The sequence below is a fragment of the Anabrus simplex genome, chromosome 1, assembly GCF_040414725.1.
Source record: "Anabrus simplex isolate iqAnaSimp1 chromosome 1, ASM4041472v1, whole genome shotgun sequence".
NCBI classification, from domain to species: Eukaryota; Metazoa; Arthropoda; class Insecta; order Orthoptera; family Tettigoniidae; genus Anabrus; species Anabrus simplex.
In genome coordinates, this window is record NC_090265.1 from 417,263,939 (window position 1) to 417,285,109 (window position 21,171).

Genomic DNA, 21,171 nt, shown 5'->3' on the forward strand with positions numbered 1-21,171 from the left:
GTGGTTATCAACAGACATGCTGCCCCATACACAGTCTTCATTCTTTGATTGATGTTCACTGGTGTTTGTCCTTTGGCAGCCAAGAACAGAATAATAGCATGTTGGTTCTGTTCGGAGGCATTTGGTAATAACATCGCCATAGTTCACGTGGCTGTATTTAACACATGCACCTCAGCATGACACAACTGCCACACTAATCCCATTGCCTACATATCTGTGCTCACATATCCACATCGGAGTCACGCTACGTTGCATGTCCGCTGTAGCAACGCCCGCAAACAGAAACTTTTTGGTCACGCCTTATACTTACAAAATGAATTAACTGTCCGTATTGAAATAAACCATATTCCTCATTCAAGAAGGTAATGAAATACATGGTCTGTTGCAAAACCTCCTTAATGTGTAAAATTAGAATGAAAACTCTGGATGAGAATGTAGGTAATGCTTGACTAATGTGAATGCAGAGCAGAACCCCTGTGCTTCAGAAACGAAAGTCCAGGACATGAAACTCTTGTTGGGAAAACACTTCGGGGATTCATGGAGTGACTATGCTTGTTTGACACATGTTTGATACTGATCATTAACTGTGTGATAGGCTCTCCATGCTAGTACTGAGGTGCTGTACAGATGAGCGATGTGCATAATAATGGTAAAAGTGTAAATAGTAATCGATGTATTTTGTTTATTACAAGTAATGAACTTCATTCCGGTTCCTTATTGACTTTAAATATCTAAGATAAAATTCTAAAAGAATTTAATTGTATAAAGTCCACCTGTTCAATACAAGTTTGCCATTTGATAAATAGTCTAAATTGTTTAAATAAAATGAAATATGGAATATGTACTCATATTTCGATTTTCTTGTAGAAATTCCTGGGCAAACCCGCCTAATGCTACAGTAAGTCATGTATAGAAAGATACGAACGTTCAAAGGAACACCAGCTATTGGAAAGGAACAAAGAAATGCAAATCAAGCCATATATAGAAAGATAGGAACATCAAAAGAAACGTATAACAAGAAAAATACTGACTTGTCATTGTTTTTTTTTAATTTTGATGTTTCTATCTTTCTGTATGTGATTTGTGTTGCTCTTATTTCTTTCCATTACTCATATTGAGAAATTGAGTTCCTTTTCTCCTTTTGTGTTCCTAATCTTTACCACCTGTATCCTTTTTTTTCTCTTCTTTTTTCCTGTGTTTCTTCAACTTTCTTCGTATTTTACATTTCCTGCATTGAGTCTGAAGATTTGTCAAGATGGCTCTTTAATGAGGAGGGGGCTTCAACACTCATTAAATTGGGAAGCAGAAATGATCTCTTTGGGGCTGGAAAGAAATGGATGTAGAAGAACTGAAATTGAGGAGGAAATTGCCAAGCTATTTGAAGAAGGCAGTGTATGAGGATGTGGAGATTGTCCTTGTCCTTTTGTTTTTTCTGTTTATTTCTCCCTCTTCCCACTCTTACCTGTCACTGTGTTGTTTGTGTTCAGTATTTAAGTACTTTTAAACAAATTGGATATTCATTTCCTTTCTTCAGAAATTCTGAGGATATTTAAAGATAACATGCAGACAGCAAAGGTTGATTTCATGTGTGTTGTAGTGACACTTTGTCAATTTTGAGATAGATTTCAAAAACAAATGTCTGTAGACATCACATACATTATTATTCAGATCATACTTGGAAAGATAGGAACTTGAAAGTAAGTTGTCATAGGATAAATACAATGATAGGTCAGTTTCACGAATAATATAGAGTGGGTTACAAACAACCCGTTGGGCACAAACCGCAGAACAAAGTACTTTAGCGTGTTTTTGCATTTAGATGGTAACAATGCGAGTACTTGGGAGAACATGTTCTAAATTAGTATTTTTGAAACAGTATCAACCATTCGGGGTACATTTTTGGAATTTATTCATTAACTAATTAGCAAATTAGAGTGTTTTCATATTTATGTTGTCTTTTTCACGTGAAAAAAATTAACTGCTGCTGAAATTCTGTCAGAGCTTGAAGTACTGACTGACAGCGATATTCCTGGAACATAAGCGGATGTTTTTATCTCTCCACCGGATGATACGGGTCTTATTCGTGATGTATTGTAAGAACCAATTGACACATTGAAACAGTAAAGGCAACTAAACACGCGTCAGATATCCCCGAGCAATATCAACACACGGAACATTACATTTTTCACCACTCTACTTACCAATAACGGCGAGAGCGCGATGCAGTTCCCACTGTGGCTCAGTTAGCTTCTGGGCAGCGACTGCGTTGTGAAGGGGGAACAACTCCGGCCGAGACACGGCAGTTTGGGCAACCTTACTACATACATTGAATGCGCTACAACGCAAAACAACAAGAAATGTGCTCGGCAGAAATTTGTCTTTTGGCCCGGGCGTTCCGACGATTCATTGCGATCAGCTTGTTAGAGAAGTATAGAACTTCTCTTCGCCATGTTAACATGCGTGCACCGGTGACTGAAGCCATGTGGAAAAGCTATGGTAGTCTTCTTGTGGTGGACGATCAGCCCCGGCGACTTTGTCGCGTCTGCAAAAGTAAAACTGTCCGAGCATGCCAAGATGTGATGTTGCCGTACACCAATATTGTTTTGCTGAATTCCACGAGAAGTAAAGTGCACTGTGTAAATGAGAACATATCTTTAGCTTCATAGTTTTCGTAATTTTGACTGATTCAATTTTTTATCTAGGACAAAGTGTTTTATAATAATAATAATAATAATAATAATGCCAAAGCCTATTGTGCCATTTCAATAATGAGTATTCAAAGCAACGTGTAAGACTTGACTAGGAAACTCGACTGATAGTCGATTTATCTGTGCGTTGTTAATGATACTTACCTCAGTACTTCCCTCTGCAGTAAATTTGTCATTTTTTAAAATAACAATGAGTCAAAAAATACACCAGTTATTCTTCTTTTATCATTAAAAATATACCGCGATGAGCCCATACACAAAAATAGCCAAAGCCCATGTTTGAGATATGCCTCTGGCGTCCATGCCCAGTGAGCCGTTTACGACGCATGCTATAATTTTTAAATAACAACAAAATTTAAAACATTTTTTGGGACTTTTTGGACATAAATAAACAGATTCCAGTAGTCAAAACCATAAAATTCAAAAAAAAAAAAAATTATCTTGGGCATAAATGGGTTAAGTCAATCATAAATCATACATGCTTGAAACTTTATGAGATAGTATAACCTCATTTTAGTACCCATATTTATATTTCATCTAGGTGAACAAAATTATGCTTTCCACTTATAGAATTTGAGTAGAAATTTAACTGTAGAAGTGTCCCAATGAACAAACTTACTAAAGCTTCAATGCTCAACAAGGACTTTTCTATTTCTAACACATGAAAATCAAGAAAATTAGCCCTGATAATTTGTGGAATATGTACTTAAGAGTAGGATATTGTCATAACATCACTGATATCACACTATCTTCCCACTCAGCTGTTTACTGCTCAGAGTGCTAACTGATGTTGGTTTAACACGGTTAGCAGTATAACAAGTGCATAGAGCACTGACCATGTTGTAGCCAAATGTTACTGTTAGTCATAACATCTCCAAGGTGGCATAGTCCCCCTAATGTCCTCCACTCATGGTTGCTGGAAATGACAGGTAAGATTCCAGTTAATTCGAAAAGGCCAGTGCGGGAAGAGGGAGCAACAGAAAGGGGAAACAAGAACAAACATGAAAACATAAAAGGACAAGAACAATCTCCACATCTTCATAAACTGCCATCTTCAAATATATTGGTTATCACTTATTTTTTCTAATTATTACCTTTTGAACTTTCATATTCTTGTATTATTTAAAACTTAAAGTTTAGTCTCAAATAACGTGATAATGTATTTCATGTTTAGATTGTGTACAAGCTTATTGATCTGGGCTATGCTAAAGAATGGGATCAAAGCAGCCTTTGTACATCATTTGTGGGAACATTGCAGTATTTAGCTCCGGAGCTGTTTATGAACAAAACGTGAGTACACTGAATGTGTAGAAATTTGAAATAAGAAATATGTCTGCTTGCGGTTTGTTAATGTTTCCATTTTATTGCAGATACAGCAGTTCTGTTGACTATTGGAGTCTTGGGTTGGTATCCCATGAGGTAATCACAGGAGCAAGACCATTTCTTCCAAATATGGCACCTGTCACATGGTGAGGTCAAACTTAATTTGCTATTACTGTATGATTGTACAAACATCTTCATCAGTCATTCTAGATTGATTCAAATAAAATGTGCCTAGAATTCCACCGAGTTGTTCCTTACAAATTATTACAGTTTATATTTGTCACTTGTTACGTACAGAAATGCTTTATTTCAACAGGTTTAACTATCAGTTTTCAATGCGTTAGTGCTCTTTGATAATGGACACAGTTTTGATGGAGATGCTTGTATTCTATTGATAAAATATGTTACACTAGTTGAAGTTGTACATTTCAAGTCTATTGAGGTATAGTAGGATATAAACAGTTTTGGAGCCAAATCTGTAACAGTAAAGTAGGTAATATGATAATACATGCGTTAACATTGTGAGCACTGCAAGAATTTGCAAATCACATGCCAGTAATAAAAAGTGCGCAGAACAAACTTACCTTTCTACATTTCATTGTTGCTCTCTGATGATGAAGAGTCACCTGAAGATCAGAGTGTTATTCTAGGTTGGTACATGATTCATCATCTTCCAAACAATCCAGTGATTGTGTATACCCATTTTTCTAAAGCTCTTTGTAACCCATTTCATACAAAATTAAATTTCAGCTTGCTACTATCTGCAGACAAATTTAATTCTAAAGGTGGTTTCCAAATTTTGCTACCTGGAATGAATGTATGATTGCCCACTGCATCCATTATGTATAAAATTGATCACAAAAAGATTTAAATGACACATCTAGAGGTTGTAGAACAGATCTCAGTCCACCCAGAATTTCTTTGAGAAGAGTCCTTGACTTCTTGCATGAGACGTTTCCTAAAGCTGTCTGGCATTAACATGGATGGTAGGCAAAGTAGAGTCCCATGGCAGCTTTTCCTTACAGTTTTCATCTAGTCTTCCATCAGATCGCTGTCTATCCAACTTTCTTATCATGCACTCTCATACATGTACTCTGTTCCTCTTATTCACTGGGCGAGTTGGCCGTGCGGATATGGGCGCGCAGCTGTGAGCTTGCATTCGGGAAATAGTGGGTTTGAACCCCATTCTCGGCAGCCTTAAAGATAGTTCTCCATGGTTTCCCTTTTTAACACCAGACAAACGCTGGGACTGTACCTTTATTAAAGCCACAGCTGCTTCCTTCCCACTACTAGCCCTCTCCTATCCCATCGTCGCCATAAGACCTATCTTTGTCAGTACGACGTAAAGCAACTTAGGGGGAAAAACCTGTGCTACCTTCTTACAATGTCCTATGATAATGTTTCTTAACACACTATAGGATCTTCATCTATCCTGTCTGACCTTGCTTGGTCAACTGGTTTGTTTTTTTTTTTTTTTCAGCTCCGATGGTATTAGAGCATTCGAGGCCTGAGGAGTCTTTTTTTAAATTTTCACGCCCTTTGTTGCTCTTGTCTTTCTTTGTCCAGTACTTCCTTTTTTGAAGTGTCTTATCGTTTTATTGTACCCCCTCTGGGTAGGGGACGCAAATGAAGAATACACCCACGGTATCCCCTGACTGATGTAAGAGGCGAATAAAAAGAGCGACCAACGGGTGTTATTTTCGGAACCATGGGATAATCTGGGTCGACTTTGCTTGTGATTAGTACTACTACATGTGCCTGGTTGTTCTTCTGAAAGCAATAAGCACTACTGTCTGAGGAATACATACTGCTACTGCCTCCAGCTGGGTCTGTGATTAGTGTCATTGGGGGAGGATTACTATGGGAGGAGTACCATTACATGAAGAACACCATGGATTGTTATTGCCTGTGGGTGGTTTCGTAATATGTGATACCCCGTGGGTGTACATTGCCTATGGTTAGTACCACTATGTGAGCAACACCGTGAGTGTATTCAGCCTGTGATGAGTACGACTATGTGAGGAGCACCACGAGTATACATTACCTATGATTAGTACACTATATAAGGAACACCACAGATCTAGCCGGCACCCGTGATTGGTACCTGGTGTGAAAATGGGAGACAACGGAAAACGATCTTCAGGGCTGCCGACAGTGGTATTCAGATTCACTATCTCCTGGAGGCAAGCTCACAACTGCGCTCCCCTAACCGCACAGTAACTTGTCCAGTGAATAAGAATCATGGGTCTATGTTGCTTGTGAGTAGTACCCTTATGTGAGGAACAGCCTGGGTCTGTATTGCCTGTGAGTAGTGCCGTTACATGTGACATACACTGGGTCTATGTTACCAGTGATTAGTACTACCGTGCAAAGAACATCATGATCCTTTGTTACCTGTGATTAGTACTACTACAGGAGAAACATCATGGTTCTGCTTTACCATTTTGAGGGCTGGTTACCTGGATTTTGGACAAGCATCATCCCTGAAAATAAGGCATTGTGAATTGGATCCATTGATTGTTTTTCATCATCATTCGTTTTAGATTAGTCAGTAGATACTTTTGAAGTTTTAATTATCGTTTCATTTCACCTCGTATCATTAGGGGCCGATGACCTAGCTGTTAGGCCCCTTTAAACAACAATCATCATCATGATCATCATTTTAACACTGTACTACACAGAACAAATTGCAGCATACATCTGCAGTAACTGCCGGTACGCCTTTCACAAGCTTACTCTACCAATGAATCTACTTATCACATAGAGCAGGCACTGGAATCTGAATCAGAATGTAGTTTCATTCAAGGTCATACTAGACTATGGCTGATGGTGATGTTGCAGTGTTACTTCGTTGTCTGCAGTGCTTGGGCTACGACGCAGAGTGTAGTTTGAGACAGCAAAAATGATGCATACAAAATAAGGTTTCTTTTTTACGTTGCACCAACACAGATAGGACTTATGACGATGATGGGATAGGAAAGGCCTAGGAGTGGGAAGGAAGCGGCTGTGGCCATAATTAAGGTACAGCCCCAGGTTTTGCCTGGTGTGAAAATGGGACACAACAGAAAACCATCTTCAGGGCTGCTGACAGTGGAATTAGATTTCACTATCTCCTGGAGGCAAGCTCACAGCTGTGCTCCCCTAACCGCACAGTAACTTGTCCAGTGAATAAGAATCATAATAATTACTATTGTTCTCAATGCGATCTTATTCAGTGAAAATATAACACGAGACACGTTCACTTCTGATTCTAAAACCACTTTATTGGTACTAAGACTATTCCTTATAACACACAATTCCCACTCAGTTTGCTTAATGCTACTACGGTTATACATAGTTATAAACAACACTGTAACGCTATTAAAATACACTGAAGCAGTCTATTGTCGATTTTTACGGGTACAGATATCAATCAAGTCCTCACGCTGATCGTACTAAGACTATTCCTTATAACACACAATTCCCACTCAGTTTGCTTAATGCTACTACGGTTATACATAGTTATAAACAACACTGTAACGCTATTAAAATACACTGAAGCAGTCTATTGTCGATTTTTATGGGTACAGATATCAATCAAGTCCTCACGCTGATCATTCACTTCATCATCACAAGACAAGATTAACTACCCGGCCTCTCGGTTGTCAGCTCTCTCTCTCTCTCTCTCTCTCTCTCTCCATATATATATATATATATATATATACTGTTCAACAGATTGTCTAGAAATCTCTAACTTCTGGAAATGTTCTTGCAACACTCTAAATGGAACACACCCGAACATACAAGGACCGGGCGAGTTGGCTGTGCAGTTAGGGGTGCGCAGCTGTGAGCTTCCACCCAGGAGACAGTGGGTTCGAGCCCCACTGTCAGCAGCCCTGAAGATGGTTTTCTGTGGTTTCTCATTTTCACACCAGGCAAATGCTGGGGCTCTACCTTAATTAATTAGTTATTTGCTTTATGTCCCACTAACTACTCTTTTACGGTTTTTGAAGATGCCGAAGTGCTGAAATTTAGTCCCGCAGGAGTTCTTTTACGTGCCCGTAAATGTACCGACACGAGGCTGACGTATTTGAGCCCCTTCAAATACCACCGAACTGAGCCAGGATCGAACCTGCCAAGTTGGGGTCAGGAGCCACTCAGATCGGTGGTACCTTAATTATGGCTACGACGACTTCCTTCCCACTCCTAAGCCTTTCCAGTCCCATCATCACCATATGACCTTTCTGTGTCGGTGCGAAGTAAAACAAATTGTGAACATGCAAGGAACAATCGATCGACCGGACAATCTACAGTACTGTACCACCTAATGAAAAAAATCTACATATTTTCTTTTCCACGTGTATTTGGATAATAAAACATCACGATAAGCTTATAGAAACCTCCATATGTATCAGAATGATAGTGGATTATACCAATATATGAACATTACAGAGTTTTCAACTGAACAGATTTTGAGGTTATACAAATTTAAAATACAGTAAAATCATGTGTTAGTCGTACTTAGCACTTAATAAAATAATTAAAATATATTAAACATAATAATTGAGTTTTATTTTTAGGGTTAGGTTCATTGTAAGATAGCGTACATACGACATTACTAATGAAAATGAGAGGTGTAAAAATTATATGGGCAAATACAGTAACAGGCATCTCCTATTTTGTGACTGTTTGTTAAGAAGGAAGCCATTCTTTGTCAATGTTAACTCCGTTTAATATAAGTTAATATAAGTTATATTACTGAAGAAGCAGCTAGTCCAATATTGTGTACACCTTCGAGTTATTCCCAAATGTAAGAAGCAAAATATAATAAGCAAGCAGGACCAACCACATCTAATCTCATGAAAGCAAACCAAAACAGTGTATATGTCAAAAGCATGACATTGTGAACAGGACAAGCACCGAGTTTACTCGACCGAGTTTTCTAAACAGTGAATATTCTCCAACCCATTTGTTTGAACTGTTCTTTGACATGGAAGTACTTGATGATATAATTTAGAGTACAATTCAATACTCTGTGTCGAATCAGACAAATAATAAGGCGTGATGAAAAAGTTTCCATTGAGGGCGTTGCTGCAGCGGACGTGCAACATGGACGACTCCGAAGTGGGTATATAAGCATGTCATTTTCGTTCGATAGAACTGAGCTTCGTCTATTCTTCACAATATTGTTTCTTTCCGGTTACATTGTGATGGCCAGGACAAGAATGTACTGGTAAACCATTGAAGACCGAGCTCGATAGTTGCAGTCGTTTAAGTGCATCCAGTATCCAGTATTCGGGAGATAGTGGGTTCAAACCCCACTGTCGGCAGCCTTGAAGATGGTTTTCCATGGTTTCACATTTTCATACGAGGCAAATACTGGGTTTGTACCTTAATTAAGGCCACGGCCACTTTCTTCCCATTCCTAGCTCTTTCCTGTCCCGTCGTCACCATAAGACCTATCTGTGTCGGTGCAATGTAAAGCAACATTTAAAAAAACAAAAAAAAACAAACATTGAAGACATGTTAGGGTAAGCACAGCAATGTCACAATAGATTTGAAAAATTTCTCAGGCATCTCCTTTTTTGTGACAGTTTGTTAAGAAGGAAGCCGTTCTTTGTCAATGTTAACTCCGTTAATATAAGTTTCTCAGTCTTTGGAACACGAATTATAATGCTTAGAACACTAACATTCCTGTATATAAAAAGACACTTAATAAACAATGTGTAACCTCGTCACAGGCTGCATTAAATTAATACATAATAATAAAATAATAATGAAATGAAGCAAAAGCGGTAAAAGAAATAAAAAATATCAAAATAACAGTTGCAACCATCATAAGGTTCAGAGATGCAGGTTGCTAGAAGTAAAAACAAACAGGTAAACCAACATGACAGCTAATGAAATATGTGGGAAGGTGGCTAGGATCCCTAAGAGGGTGAATGGTTACTTGACGTAGCGAAATGAAAGTGAACGGGGGTCACCCTTTAAAATGAAAATTTTACTAACAAAATAAAGATCAGAATAACCGAAATTGACAAATTAAAAATATTTACACTGTAAGTAAGTTGGCAAAGTAAATACATTTTCAATTAATATAGGTTGGCTGGCATGTATTACCAGCGAAAGTAATTCAAAACACACATAAAAAACAAAAAATTAGACTAGAAACAATTACAAGCACCAAGAAATTCAAAAGAAATTAAAGTGGCTTACAGGATTGCATACTACATAATTAAATTAAAAGGGGAATGATAAAACTTGATGCAGGGGCTAAGTTAAATTGCTGCCATACCATAAACACTTCTGGCATGGAGCGGATAATAATTTAGCATACATTGAGGGACACTGAACTAGGGAGGCAATCCTGGGGAAAATTAATGTGTTAATTACACAGTCATAAAACCAAAAAAAAGGGGGAATTGCCTCCAAAACAAAAGAATAATGACTAGCTGTAAAGCTAAGTCATTTCGAATGCCGATGACTGGGGTAAACTCCTAAAAAGGAAAATGTTACATTGAATTTAAATTAAGTTAAGAACAAGAACATAGCGCTTACCCCGAGGCTGGCATCCCAGGCGGGACAAAAGCAGATGTGCATCCACCTGCTAGGCTGGTCAGAAATGAAAGACTCGGACAAGAGCTCCGCTTCCGCAGAGGAGCGAACGGCCGGAAATAGCGAAACTCATGAATAGCCAATCGGGTAAGCCCGCTACTACTCCAGACTTTACATTCACCAATAGGAAAGGTCGTTATTCTAACCTATCAGAAAGCTTTTCGAGTATATTCTTTCTGATGAACCAGCAAACTACAGAAAATGACTGGAAAAATACTCCTAAAAATGGCACATGGCAGTAGACTCTGCCTCAGAAGTTCAAGTTTTAAATCACAATTACACAATACATTGTATAAAACCTAAAATTTCGCATCAAGATCTTCAGAAAAATTAGTCCTTAAATGTTCATGATTTCCTAAAACAAATCATTTACCACAAAAAATATTTTTCCATATAGATATTCTTCATAATGTTCATAGTGTTTTTTTATAGGCCTAGAAACATCATTATTTTAATCAGCATGAATTTGAAACCAATAAAACTTTATGCAAATAATTTTTTTAACAGTTCTTGAGAATGTTTACTGCACACAGCGGTCACAATATTTGTCACAAAATGAATGACATATACAGTAGTATTATACAAGAACATACTCTTATTCTATCAAATTACTTTTAACCATGTGTATAATGTACAATATTGTTTATATTGCATAAACTTATCAATGATGCTGATTTGATAATATTATAAAGAAAAGAGGCAAATAATAAGGCGTGATCAAAAAGTTTCCATTGTGAGCATTGTTGCAGTGAATATGCAGGCGCAACTCCGATGCAGGTGTATAAGCAGGGACATGTACGTAAAGGGATTAGTGCGGCAGTCGTGTCATGTTCAGGTGCGTTGAATGCAGCCTCGTGAACTACGGCGACGTTATTACCGAATGCATCCAAACAGGACCAACATGCTGTTATTCTGTTGTTGGCTGCTGAAGGACAAACACTGGTGGACATCCATTTGAGCATGAAGACTGTGTATGGAGCAGCATGTTTGTCAAAAATCACCATTGTGGAATAGTGCACCAAATTCCATGCTGGTTGCGTTTTGACACAAGACGCCAGTCTATCTTGGAGACCAGCTTCCTCCATTACGGACGATGACGACGACAACAACAACAAGCAATTGCATAAAATGAATTTCATTTCCGTATCACCAAGTTTCTACTGACGCCACGGCAAACTGTACAGTATGTCAACACAGCATCATTATGTGAAGGACTTTATTACCAATTTTATTGAACCATCTCATGTGTTCAATATTTTAATTTTCACTTTTAACAGTATTCAAGTGTTGTGCTTAGAACATTCGAGCATATTCTTCAACATTTCAACTGACACATTCGGCAGTCCAAATTATTTTAATTGTACTTTTGCCCTTGTCCTTTGTTCTTAATCTTTAAATTTTCCAGCTGATGATATCTAGAAGATTGATGAAACTGTTCCGTTATTTTTTGAATGTTATTTAAAAAAAATTAGTATTGTAAAGGTGGAACATTTGACCATACCTTTTAAGTAAAAACGTCAAGCAACTCGAGCACCCGCCATGCAGTCCTGATCTCCCCCCATGTGATTATCATGCCTTCGGTCCCCTCATAAAGACCTTGAAGTGTCAATGCTTCCTGTCGGATGAGTATATGCAGCAGGTGGTTGCGGACTACTTCACGCAGCAGGACATAGTGTTTTACCACACGGGGATCTTCAACCTTGTGTATTGCTGGGATGAGTGCCTCAATGCTCACGGTGATTTTTACCTGATTGGCATCCCTATTCAGGACTGTACAGCCGCCGAATGGTGGAAACTTCTTGATTGCCCCTTATATATAAATGTAGGAGTCCGTTATTGCCACTTTAGTAACTTCGATAAAGTTTTCTGTGCTTATCTTAAAAAAAAAAAAAAACCTATTACTTCCAGCAGCAAAAGTTTGACTAAATTTTTTCAAAGTTACTAAAGTGGCATTAGATTTCTAATCAAGTCATTGGATTTTGAAAGATATTATTTTTCCTGAAGAAGAGAATTATGGTTTCTCAAAACATGTACGAAGTGAAAAAAACATTGTTTATTTTATTATAGAAATTTCTTAATAGACTGAATAAACATAAGTTATATTTTTGTGAGAATGCGTAACTAAACTGCATTGACCATTTCAAAAATAATTGTCCCGTTTGGACTATACTAAATGAATGCTGGCTACAGTATTATTCTGGTGATGCATATCTTTCTGTGGACAACTCGGTGTCCCCTATTTTGGAGGAGACATGGAGTCAAGTAACACATTCATAGCAAACTAGTACATTTTGGGTATAAAGTCTGGGCTCTGTTGACTTTGTCTCTGGTATGTAGTTCAAGGAGAACCTTACTTGAAACGCAATGCCAGAATTAGGAGTAGGTGGCTCAGTTGTTATGGAATTAATTTCAGAACTACATGCAGCAGGACACGGTGTTTTACCACATGGGAATCTTCAACCTGGTGTGTTGCTGGGACGAGTACCTCAGTGCTCATGGCGATTTTGCCTGATTGGCATCCCGATTCTGGACGTACTGTACAGCCGCCGAATGGAAACTTTTTGATCGTCCCTTATATATATATTCACCTTGTTCTTCAATTTACATCCTTTTGGTTTTGGATAAAGCTGCAGGAGAAAGGCCATGAAGAAACAGGTCCCGTACATCAAAATTGAGTGGAAAATGCTTCACTTCCTGAGATTCATTTCTGTAAAAAATAGAAACATGGTTAATAATGGTGTTTCAGCAGTCTCAACTGTGTTTGGTGTAGTGCCTGCAGGACATGCCAGAACATGGAGTAATGCTGAAAAGAAGTACATAGTAGTAATTCAGCCAGCATGTGTGATATGCACATGGGGCATCGATTGATTGGATCAAAATGTGTCTTGTTACCACATCAGCATCAAAAACTAGAAATGGTACTGGCCTCTAATTGCATTCCTTCTGAAGATCTTCAGGAACAGTGCAAGGCAACTTTACCGCTTAACGCTGAAGATCAAAGATGAGAATTAGACCTGCTCGGCTTCACATGCGTACTTAGGTCATATATTTGATCTTGTGCTGTTCTGCATCCTTAATGAAAGTATCCTCATGCATGTTGCCAGAAGTGCATTTTGATGGGGTACCGCACTACCATGAAACAAGGAACAAGTAAGTGCAGTATGAGCAGTGTAATAAAATGGCCAGGAAGCAGTGCAAAAATGTGATGTTGATTCCCATGTTCTTTAGTTCGAGACATTTCACTCACGTTAAAATAAACTGGTCTTAAAAACACGGAGTGTAGCTGCAGACTAAAACTCTTCTGAAGATCTATTCATAGTTGTGCAGAGTGACCATATTTAATGAAAATTTGGTATTTTGTTTATAACAAGTAATGCAAACAAACATTATCGTATTGTGTAGAAACAGTGTTGTCATTATTAGTGAGCAGGGGCTACCTACTATACTCACCAGCATAGCAGTACTAAGAGTGGAAGAATGCAGACTCATAACCTGGGCTGAACAGTACAGCAAAAAGTGAATTAAAAGTAATAAATCTTTACTGTGTAATGTTGCTAAAAGGTGAACACAACTTGGATTCAAACAGGAAAAATTTAATGACTTGGGGATTTTATTTATTTAGCGTATAGCATAAAATGTACATGTACACAGTTTAATATAATACAATAAAAAGAAAACATCATTTCAAATCGGAATGTCCAGTTCTTCCATCCAATGTAATGCTGCCTCTGAGGGAATCAAGAAATCAGCCTAGCTACCCGAGTAGGCACGTAGCTTGCAGCTGGGGATTATATCAGGGATGGTTTGCCGTGGGGCAGCACAGTTTCATTCTGGCGACATTAAGCAGTTCCACTTATAGAGTGAGACCCTGCATCTTCCATGTCCCATCTGAACTCTGTTAACTGCCTGCATAGTGGCTGAAATCAACTAGGAGCCACTCAATCTAAAGATTTCCTAGCTATCACCAAGAACACCTAATGGAAACGGCTCTTTTCAGAGCTCCTTAACAAGAAACATTGGACCTTCCATCAGTATTTTACTCTTAGGGATAATTACAATTAACAGTTTACCTTTCAAAATAAACCTTCAAATAAAACGGAAAATCTCCTAGACATGATTAGAAACGATTGATAATAACTAAATTCTAAGTGATTACATTCAAAATAATCATAAATAAAGGATTAAATTCAAGATAGTTAACTAAGAATTAAATAAGTGTCTGGTCACATATAAATTCAAAGTTCCAACTTATAATCTCCAAGATATTTAAATTTATTAACAACCTTAATTTGTTTGTTATTAGTCAGTGTGATAAGTGATGTTTTCACTTTGAAGGATGGCATAATTTCTGTCTTTTCAAAGGAGATTTGTAATCCAATTTTTGTTGCTATTTGTTCTAATTCTTCAATTTGGAGTTTAGCCTCTTCCACACTACTTGCAAGTAGCGCAAGGTCATCTGCAAATGCTAGACAATTGAGTTTGATATTTTTGCCAGTCTTGATGTTTGGCTGACATTTTTTAATATAAATAATTAATATAATTAGTGTTTCTTTAAAGTGCTTTAAACATGTAGGATATTACTCCTGATACATTGTAACTACTCTGCTATTCACAATTCAAGGCACTTATAAGTAGTAATATGTTAACATCAAACAATCCTTTAAAGATTATTTCATGGGCACCAGAGGCCCTTTAAGTTCAAAATGATTTCAATACTTACACGATATCTTTCAGAAATTTCTTAAAATGATTAAATTTACTAAGAGTACCTTGAAAATTCATCCTACAATGTTCCAGTTCCTGATTTTTTTGCAGTACATAACTGTATCATCAGAAAATAAATTCTGAAATTTCTTACTTCAGAAGTTGAAGCAACATGACGTTCTGCTGATAATCGCCTACAGATTACTTACAACCTAAGGAATAAACTACCAATTCCCTAATAGTTCTCAAATGTTGTTTGTGAAACAGATACATGATCTCAGGAATTAACCTGGATCAAAAACAACAATCCTCCTTTGTCTCTTGATGATAAAATCACACTTTCCTTGCCCTTGGGAGACAGCTTCCATTCCGTCTCAGAGGTTACTCAACACTGAAGTGTGATTTCCACGGTCCTCTTCATATTCACTATAACCTTGAACTTCATGCACAGATGCTAGTCACTGCAGTGTGTGCAATCCGTTATTAGTTCATAGAGCCCCTTTTAAATCTTTAAATGTTTACCAGTAATAGTTAGAACAATTGTGTAAATTCTTGAATTACACTTCCAAATGATGTCATTCTTAATTAAATAAATTAATGTTTAGATTGATGCTTTCATGGCCTATAATTGTAGACATGATGATAAGCTTTTGGGCTTTTGCTATGTCAAGAAAACAAGGTGAAATTCTTTACGTTTCATGGAGAACTTTGCCTATAATTTTGGAGAAGTCTTCCTCGTGAACAGTTGAGATTTTCTTCTGAAGACGTGGAGCAAAGTTCTCTGCAAAACTTAAAAGATGTTTTCTTGATACGGCAAAATACCAAAAGCTTATTATCATGTTTAAACTCATTTAATTATCTCCTTGGGGTTTGGGTGAATATACCTGGAGACATTAATTTGAACATCAGTAAATGATGGAGTCCAAAATATGAAATAAAGTCTATTTTTGCCATTGATGCTTTCACGGCCCGTACTTATAGACATGATACTGTATAGGCTTTTGGGCTTGTGCCATGTCAAGAAAGTAGGGTGAGGTAACTTTTTTTGTTTAAGAAGCCTTTCTTGTGGACAGTCGAGATTTCTTCTGATGACACAGAGCACAGTTCTCTGTGAAACGTAAAGAATTTCTTGACATGGCATAAGCCCAAAAGCCTGTACACTATCATGTCTAAAAGTCTATTTTTTTGTAATGGCACAGTGTGCATTTTGAATTGAGACCAAACTGTTTGTCAGGTATGTTTTAAATCTGGTATTTTGTAATTTTTATTGTGCTAATTCAACATTTGTGTGACTAATACTAAATTCTCAAATACAGTATTACATTCATATGAGCTTAAAATGTGAAGAACTGTACCCTCATTGAACATCTCGTATACCCTACCCATCCTTGCTCACTGTCAACATGTCGGCAGGGAAAATCTGCTAAAAAAATATGTTGATGAAACTTAAAATCATCAGAACCCATTCATTTAGGTTAAAAATAATTGGACTAATGAAATATATTGCAATATTCCACAGAAAAATAATTTGGGCAGGTATGGGTTAAAATGAAGCTTAATTAGAGTCCACATTTGTTAACAATCCAGAGAAAATATGGTTTTAGGGATTTTTGAAACTACACATTATCCTATTGCAGAAAGATTAACAGAGCTGGAAGTTTTGTGACTGAAGAGAAGATACAAAAATGGTTTGAAGTTTTGAAGTCTCTATAGGATGGATTTATTGATTGGTTAGATTGATTGATTGAGTGATTGATTGATTGATTGATTGTGGCATATGGGAGGCCTGGTGCAGGTCTTTCTGTTTTTTACGCTCATGGGCAACCTGCAGTCCTGTGTGGTGTTTTCCTTTTCGTTTCTTTTTTTTTAAATCCCAGCAAATCTTTTAACATAGTTAAAAACTGTCTATTTCTGGCTCCAAAGTGTGGACCTAGAGGACGTCAAGTACACAATGAAACAACTTTGATAAAGAGGAGAAAAAGACACCTTGTGTGTTGCAAGTGCTGTTGGAAGATTTGTCCCACCATTAACTCTAAATATGATAGGATTCGTACTTCAGTAGCTCAAGCAGCTCCACCAAATTGGGGTATTGGTAAAACAGAGAATGACTGGAGGTTAACTTTTTTTTGGATAGATGGGTAATGTGTTAATTTTATTTCTAGAAAAGTCTGGAATTCTTTGGCTTGTTATTTTATTTATGGATGGACACTATTTGCACTTAACATTTCATCTGAGCTGTTTCTGTAGGGAAAATAACATACTTGTTGCACTATGCCCAAGCTCAGCACACATTTTGCAGCCATTATATGTTGCTGGTTTTCACTCTTTGAAGACAGCATGGAAGAAAATTGTCAAGAAATGGTGCATTGATAGTTAGAGCCCTGCACGGATGCGGATATCCGCGGTTATGGTTATCCGCCAAGTTAGTGTCTCAACGGATACAAACTGTATGGTAATGTGAATCATTTCTAAATAATGTTTATTGATTTTCACTCAGATATACTCTTATTTTTCCTTGTGGTTAGGCGATCCTTGATATGGGTATGGAAGAAGGGTGATATACTGTATATAGAGCCTTGAGGCCATAAAGCCGTAAATCTGACCTGAGCCTAACTGGTTCCTGCTCGCAATTAATGGAAGGAAGGAACAAAGGTCAATTTGTCAGTACTTGTTGCAAGAGAAAATCCTTCGTAAACCTGTGACTGAAGGGGTTCTGGTGCCAGGTATCGGGCTTGTTGTATTATGTTAACAGATCTGTCCATTTCTATACCTTGGGTCTAATATACTGTATTTAAATATTTACAATATCAGCGCATAACCATTTTGCAGATGTGGATAACCATATGTGGGTACAGATGAAGGAAGTGCGGATGTGGATATTGTTTTGTATATCCGCGCAGGGATCTATTGATAGTAATGGCAGAGGGATAACCAAGATTGATGTTACTGCAGTTTTGCACATTATTACACAAGAATATGCATTTGAACAAGGTGAGAACAAATTGGCATGGTTCTGTTCCAAAACATTGTAATCATTTGCACTTGCCATTTATGAGTCTTTGACAAATTTTTTTCCACATTTTGTAGATTGAAAGGTCCGCTGGGTCACCTTCCCAGTCATAATTTCTGTGAATATTTACACAGTTTTCAGGTCTATGAGCTTGTTTCCATATGATGCTAACTCTTTTTATTACTTGAAGATAGTTCACAACTCGCCTGTCCCTTGTAATATGGGGCAAAATGACCATTGATATTTGGAAACAAAAATTGCTGCTGAAACATTTGGTAAATTTCAGTTTATCAAACAAAGAAAAATGAATTATATTTAAGTTTATGTAGTGTAGTAAAATTTCCTTACGATGGCTGCAACTAGTGCCTCCACCCTGGTTTACATTATGATTCTTTTCCTGATATCAAAAAATGAAGTTTTGCAAATATTATTGATTGTTCTTAGCTATAAATATTGTGTTTTAGGATGACACATGTCCGCAATAAGTCGTCAGATGATATCAGTGCATACCAAGCAGAAGATGGAAGCATAGTCTTCTGTAAAGAATTATTCCCTCAGAATCATATAACAAGGTAAGTTATCTATGTTAGATAGCTGAAATTATCGTTAAAAAATTACTTTTTTTAAAGTTAATTTGTTACTTGTAATGACATCGTCAGTTTTATCTTTGTTTTCGAAAATATAAAAGTGACCAAGGTATGAGCAGTACCAGTAATGCATTTATACAGCCAATCCTTGTGATAGATGGTGTGCAAGGTCAGTTGGTGCGTGTGTTTCAGCGGGCTTGGCCGACTGGTATGTAATACCATCATCTGGCTCGGTGAGGAAAGCAGTGCGAAACTACTTCAATCCTTATTTCCCTAGTAGCCTCTTCAGTGACGCCTAGGCTATCAGTAACAGTTGATGGAGCTGTTGGTGATCCAACCAGCCTTTGAGCCCAAAACTCATCTTAACGTTTATGCACCGGGCGAGTTGGCCGTGCGCGTAGAGGCGTGTGGCTGTGAGCTTGCATCCGGGAGATAGTAGGTTCGAATCCCACCATCGGCAGCCCTGAAGATGGTTTTCCGTGGTTTCGCATTTTCACACTAGGCAAATACTGGGGCCATGTTAAGGCCATGGCTGCTTCCTTTCCACTCTTAGCCCTTTTCTGTCCCATCATTGCCATAAGACCTATCTGTGTCAATGCAACATAAAGCAAAATTGTAAAACTTCTGTCTAATTTCCTCATCTATGAGATTTTCTACCCTTATTTGTCTGCAAAAACAGATTTCACTTTATCCTAGACGAAGAGATACTTAGTTCACTACAGATCAGATAATTATCTGTATCATCAAAAAATCCCCAGGATACCTGCATATGCTGCTAGATCTCCTGAATTCAAAGTCGGTTATGATATAGACTATGGTACTATGAATCTGATATTCCTACCCTCCTGTGTGTAGTAACCTTATGCTTGAAGAATATATTTGTAACTGCTAATCCCATGCTAGCACAGAGGTCCAGTAAACACTTCCCATTCCTGTTAGCTTCCATATCTTCCTCACATTTACCCATCACCTTCTTTTACCTTTCGGTTTTGTTTTCAAATCTACATTGAAATCGCCAATGAGCACTATCCTATCCTTACTGTTGACCCTGACTACAAAGTCCCTCTGTGCTTCATAAAACTGGTCATCTTCCTCCTCATCTGCACCCTCGCATAGTGAACAGACAGACAATTCTTGTCCTAATTCCTCCAACTGCCAAATATACCCACATCATTCGCTCATTTATGTCCAATAACGGACCATTTATGTTGGTATCATTTATGTTCCTAACAGAAATTACCTTGCATGCAATAGTACTCCTGATGAACAGTCCTACACCATACTCAACCCTTCTCTTTTTAACACTCGTCAAGAACAATTTATAATCTCTCCTCTCTTTCTTGTTACCTCCCCTTACCCAAATATCATTAACTCCTAACACATCCAGAAACACCCTTGTTGCTAATTCAGCCAGTTGTACTTTTTTTCTCCCATAAGCCCCATTAATATTGATGGCTCCCCATCAAAGAAGATTGGCCAATTGAACAAAGAGCCTCAGTGGGTGGCCTATAGTTCTGGATCACTCTTTGTAGACGGCAACAGTTGGATCGACGACAGGGACTTCAGCAGGGATGGACTTCATCTGAACCAGCGAGGAGTGGCGAGACTAGGTGAACTCTTTTTGAGGGTTACCGAGTCCTTTTCCACCCAAACGGATGATGGCGCAGAACGGGGAGGTGAATGACTATCCACAGCGGGAGCAGATTCGATGGAGCCACAACGACAGTGGGTCCACCAACAGGATATTGTGAAAAGCAGTGATACCGGATCGAGTTTCTTAGATTGTTGCAGGTAAACTGGGGAAATATTGGTAATAAGATCCTTTGTAAAGTAATATAATTATATCATTCAGAAATATTCAGGTCAAAATTTCTAACGTTTAGACGGGAAAGAGGATCAAAAGGAGGGGGAATTTTCATTTGTGTTAGGTCAGAGCTAAGCAGTACGTTAAAATGTGTTCTCGATGACTGTGAAATAATTGGGGTGGAGGTAAATAATGCACCCAATAAACAAAATATAGTCATTATTGGAGCTTACCGTCCGCCGAAATCAGGTTTAAACATGATCACTCGTCTTTCAGAATTGACATGTGCAAATATAAGCTACGGGAAAAGAACTATAATTGCAGCGGACCTAAATCTACCATCATTAAACTGGGCTGGGTCAACTACGGGGTGCCTATCGCAGGAAGCAGTTAACTTATTAATATGGAATAATGGCTTTTACCAAGTCTTTACAAAGAACA

The 21,171-nt window shown here is 37.8% G+C and overlaps 1 protein-coding gene across 2 annotated transcripts in view; it reads left to right on the forward strand.

Moving 5' to 3' along the window:
* IKKbeta (I-kappaB kinase beta) overlaps positions 1–21,171 on the forward strand; it is a 198,696-nt gene that overhangs the window by 37,351 nt on the left and 140,174 nt on the right. For both annotated transcript variants that reach the window (XR_010858472.2, XM_067135101.2), the window contains exons 4-6: positions 3,883–3,998; positions 4,079–4,177; positions 18,804–18,911. Coding sequence is in view for 1 of the 2 variants with exons in the window: in XM_067135101.2 (XP_066991202.2) it covers positions 3,883–3,998; positions 4,079–4,177; positions 18,804–18,911 (323 nt within the window). In the remaining variant the exon portion in view is untranslated. The remainder of the gene's footprint in view (positions 1–3,882; positions 3,999–4,078; positions 4,178–18,803; positions 18,912–21,171) is intronic.